The following is a 5,372-nucleotide window of genomic DNA, read 5'->3' on the forward strand; positions in this document are numbered from 1 at the left end:
CGAAGAGGAGAGAGGCGCAGAGAAAAGAGCTCTGATACCAAATTAAAATTAGAACAGAAAACTCACACACAACTTCATTAATTTCTTTGCTCAATTACATCACACTTATGTAGGAAATAACACAAACTAATTCCTAACTAATTCTGTTCAACCACCTACAACTAATTCAGTTCAACCACTCATAACTAACTATTTCTGCATTATTCTCACATTGATTACGCCGTGCAATGAATCCCTCTCCTCTGATCTTAGAAAACATTGAAATAATTCAGGCAACAGCGAGTATGGAAGCTCCAAGATTATAAAACACGTAGGGAAAAGGAAGACGAGACCGTGAGTCTCTGCCTTATATTTAATATGAAATGCCTTCGTTTGAGGCGTTTTTCACTTTTCCCGCCTATGGAAACCGCGAAAATTGAAATTTAAACATTTTCCCGCCTATGGAAGCCGCGAAAATTGAAATTGGAATTTTTGAAAGTTTAAATTTAAACATCCTAACATAAATGAGTTTATATGTATATTACAAATGTGGCAGTGGTTATGGGGGTGGAGAGGGCTGAGGAAGTGGGTTTAAAATAGATTTTGGTACCATCTTGAAAACGGTATTTTATTTTTAAGCAAATTGTTTTATCTGATATATAATTAATCCTTAGTTTAAATTCAATTTAATATTTAAATAAACAATTTCACATAATGTTGCGTATCATTATTTAAAAAACCAATGAATATCATTTTAAATTCAAGTTATTATTTCAGATAAAATGACATAATAATGACAGAGCGTACCACTAATTAAGAAACCAACGTTATAGGATTTTCTGTAATGGATATATTTGTCCCAAAAACTCAACCCAATTTGCTTCCGACCAAGTTTTACGTTTTATCCACGACGGTAAAAAAATCGCAGAAATGGAACTTGTACCATTCAAACATATCCAGCTTTTAATATGGAAAGGTAATCTTATAATTGGATAAGAATAAGATAATAGAAACGATAAAGTCTCTTTAGAACCACACATTTAAACAGTCCCAGGGTAAATTGCAGGTGACTGTTGCCAACTGCGAGCGCGCCCACAAAAAATTGGGAAACTGCAATGCCGGCATAAAGACTTGGACATGATGTTTCCATCCAGCGATGGAATGAAAGAATCTTAAAATTAACATTATCCCGTTGAATTATGTATGTACAATTGCATATCATTGGGAGAGCGGAGCATGAATTACAAAAGAATAATTGAATGTGAGGGGAGGTCGGAGCATGAATTACAAAAGAATAACTGAATGTGAGAGAGCATGAATTACTAAAGAATTATTGAATGTGAGGGGAGGTCGGAGCATGAATTACAAAAGAATAACTGAATGTGAGGGAGCATGAATTACAAAAGAATAAGTGAATGTGAGGGGAGGTCGGAAAGCACTCAGTCACCCACCAGTACTACGACTAAGAAATTGTATACACTGCAGTCTGCAACATCCCTTTCTTTTCACATGAGACGCTTATAAAATCTATGAAATACATAGCGACAACGTATAAAATCTTAAGCTTTAGAAGCTAAGCCGAGATTGAATAGGGCGACGGAGAAACTAGGAGCTCCAGATTGTCATGAAGTGGTCATGAAAAATTCCTTCATATCTGCAAAAATAGAAAGCAAACACACGCACATGGAGAGTGAGAATCAACCTCTTCCTTTTACAATCAATGTTATTGGCCTCGTGCTGATTCTACAGAAGGAGAATTATATATAGCGTACCAAGAAATACGTAGCTCCATGCTCCAGGCTTGTGAGTCCAAATTCATTAACTAGAACAGACTCGCCAGAGGAATTTAGTAGAAGACCATCATTCCCGAAGAAATCCCCGAAATTTATAGGGCCTGAAGGGATTGTAGTTGGGACGTCATTGATGAATACAGTTATTGATGGCCTGGGGTTACTGATAGAGCCCTCTTGCACCCCTCCTATTCCTGCACACCAAGATTAGTATCAGACATGGTCCAGACAACTTATTGACTGCAATGACGGCAATGTCTATGTTTCCATGCACTCTTGCATCTTCATGTCAAGATACGAGAATGATTTTGTTCCATTGATGTACCTTTATTCACTATGCTTTGAGCTTCTGCTGCTGCTGCTGCTGTGGCTTCTATTGCTTGCATATTACAGAGTTCATTAATATTACTCATTTCATCGTACACGGTGTGAAGATCATAATGATGCCCGGCAGATGAAGATACCGGCGCAGCAGAAGAAAAGCAATATTGATCTCCAGTGTTAGCCGGAATGGCATTGCGTGGACTTTCGGAAGACTTCAGCAAAGTTTCAGGCGGAGCAGATGTTGATGTATTCAGATGATCATATTGATTCCCAGCAGATGAATAAAGTGGAGCGGCAGAAGAGAAGCAATATTGATCCGTTGATGTATTCAGATGATCATAATGATTCCCAGCAGATGAATAAAGTGGGGCCGCAGAAGAGAAGCAATATTGATCTCCAATGTTAGGCTGCATGGCATTGGCTAGACTATTAGAAGGGTTTGGCAAAGTTTTAGTCCGAACAGATATTGATGTTTTACTCATTTCTTCGTACACGGCCTGCATGTCATAATCATTCTCGGCGAATGCAGAAACTGGCGTTGCACAAGTGGCGTAATATTGATCTCCAGTGTTACTGTGCATGGAATTGGGTGAACTATTATAAATTTCCGTGACAGTTTTAGAATTAACAGATGAAGATACCGGCGGAGCAGAAGAGAAGTAATATTGATCTCCAATGTTAGCCGGCATGGCATTGAGTGGACTTTTGGAAGAGTTCAGCAAAGTTTCAGGCGGAGCAGATGTTAATGTATTCCCAGCAGATGAATAAAGTGGAGCAGCAGAATTGAAGCAATATTGATCTCCAATGTTAGGCTGCATGGCATTGGCTAGACTATTAGAAGGGTTTGGCAAAGTTTTAGTCGGAACAGATATTGATGTTTTCCTCATTTCTTTGTACACGGCCTGCATGTCATAATCATTCTCGGCGAATGCAGAAACTGGCGTTGCACAACTGGAGTAGTATTGATCTCCAGTGTTACTGTGCTTCGAATTGGGTGAACTATTGTAAATTTCCGTGACAGATTTGGAATTAACAGATGTTGATGTAGATGTAGATGAACTTGAAGAAAGGGTCCTAGACTAGGTCCTAGATTTAGATCTTTGTGCAGCTGGCAATCGCGGCTTTCTCTTTGATCGGGATTTTCTGTTCTGGAACCAGTAAAACACGTTTGCGTCTCCAACTTGTCCGAACACCTCTAGCTGCGCTCTGATTCTCTTTATTTCTTCTCTTGGAGGACTCACCACGCCAGATTGGAAAATAGCTTCCAATATCGTTATCTGCTCTGGTTTTGGATTCCATCTGGTTCTCCCTTTGGGCTGGCTCGTCTCCCTCTCCAGTGCATGATTATGTGACGTTTCACCTGTTGCATGTAAAATATATCAATCGAAAGAATTGTCAATACTCTATTCGGATACTTGGACTCATATTGCCAATTGGGTTTGACATAAATGGCTAGAACATGTTAAAGAAATGTGATTAAAACAAATTGAAAAAATACAAAGGTGTAGAAAGAAATTTAAAATTTTCAAAACAATTATCTTTTTTTAAATGAGCCATTCTCTTAAAAGGGCGTAAGATTAGATTAATAATGTTTTCGTACGTATGTTTGAATATGATTAAAAAAGAGATCAATGACATTTTGAGATTCAATTCTCAAAGGAATAAGGTATGATATAATTATGTCACTTAATACTTGGTTTATAGAAATCATTTCAAAAATTTTATATAGAATTGTTTTGTATGGTTTTTTTTTAATATATCTACATCTCTCTTTTTTTCTAATACCCTTCAACCAGTAAAAATAAGAATATATAAGATTGCGAAGATTAACCTGCTAAACCTTATTTAAGGGAATTAATGATCATATTATAATTATCATGGACCCTGATCACCTGAATAGAGTCTACAATGATACAATGTCAGATACTGACATAAAGGTCGATATTGAAAGTAGTCACTAGACGCAGAGGATGATGTAGTGAAAAGTTAACATATCGTGATTGTAAATTGGGATTCAAGAAAGTTGCAAAATGATCTCTGTCCAGTAACTGCAAATTTCATTTTGAATTTTTGTAATGAGGGATAATGTTTAACTGCAAAGATTCAGAAAACCTACCAAAGCTTATTTAAGGAAATTAATGGTTATGTTATAATTATTATGAACCCTGATAACCCTAAATGGAACCTCTTGAATAGTCCTACAGTGAATACAATGTCCAATAATAATATAAACGTCGATATTGAAATTAGTCACTAGTTGCAGAGCATGATACAGTGAAAAGTTAACCTAAAGGGATTGTAAATTGAGAGTCAAGAAAGTTGTAAAATGGAATGTTTATTTTGAATTGTTGTAATGAGTGATAATTTTTAATAGCCTTGTCTAAAAAGGTTTGTTGAAAAGGTGTATTGAAAAAAGAAAATTTGTATTGAACTGCCTCTGTAAGCATGAGCGGAACTGCATCATATCGATGCGTCTAGATGTGAATGAAATAGGACTCTATATACCCGGCATCTGGGCAAACTGGATTAAGTTTGGACTTGCGGCCCAGGGGATATTGCTTACCTGGTTCAGAGTAAGGCCACCTCATCGTGGAAGAATCAGACGTTTCAGAAAGTTGATTGCCTGACGAGGTTGACGACTGGGTTTTTATGAACATACTGGTCCATTGCTTCTGCGAATTCATGTTGTTAGAATGGAGGGGGGTTCTCTCTAAATCTTTCCTTCTGCTCGGCCTTGAACCCGCTCCTCCGCTGTTGCTGCTGCAATTTACAGATTAAAATGCACAATGAAACTGTAATTACTTGTGTAACAGTAACTCCCAATTTATAAAGCACCTAGAAATGCCATTATCACGCACACCTCGAATGGAATATCTCGAAATTAGATGAGCATAGCTGGACAACAGCAGGCAAATGGTGCGATATTTTACATATTGGGGTTCGTTACACCACGGATCCAATGGACTTCAAATGTTCGAAAGTCAAATTACGATAAATCGGGAAGTCAAATTACGATAAACTGGCTTGGACTTGCCTAGAATCCCGAGTACTTTATTATAAAATTCACTGGAAGTCAAATTACGATAAACTGGCTTGGACTTGCCTAGAATCCCAAGTACTTTATTATAAAATTCATGTGATATAAGATGCTAGACACCGGAGCTTGTCTAAGAGGGCATACTTGGATACCGGCACATCATATCCAGGGCTTTACTTCTGGCCTAAAAGCCGGATTGCCTCGATTATTATGAGTTGTCTTCCACGCGTAGAAATCTGCAT

The 5,372-nt window shown here is 37.6% G+C and overlaps 1 protein-coding gene across 1 annotated transcript; it reads right to left on the reverse strand.

Annotated features, from left to right (window-relative positions):
* Positions 1–3,172: 3,172 nt before the first annotated feature.
* On the reverse strand, positions 3,173–4,777 carry LOC149159046 (WUSCHEL-related homeobox 9-like). Its single transcript, XM_089434171.1, has 2 exons — positions 4,657–4,777; positions 3,173–3,453 (listed from the first exon to the last, which is right to left on the reverse strand). The coding sequence occupies exons 1-2, from the start codon at positions 4,775–4,777 to the stop codon at positions 3,173–3,175; spliced, it is 402 nt and encodes a 133-aa protein (XP_089290297.1).
* Positions 4,778–5,372: the final 595 nt, after the last annotated feature.

The sequence above is a fragment of the Pinus tabuliformis genome, chromosome 5_2 (genome assembly GCF_031772625.1).
Source record: "Pinus tabuliformis cultivar Carrire ecotype Pingquan chromosome 5_2, CPIR1, whole genome shotgun sequence".
NCBI classification, from domain to species: domain Eukaryota; kingdom Viridiplantae; phylum Streptophyta; class Pinopsida; order Pinales; family Pinaceae; genus Pinus; species Pinus tabuliformis.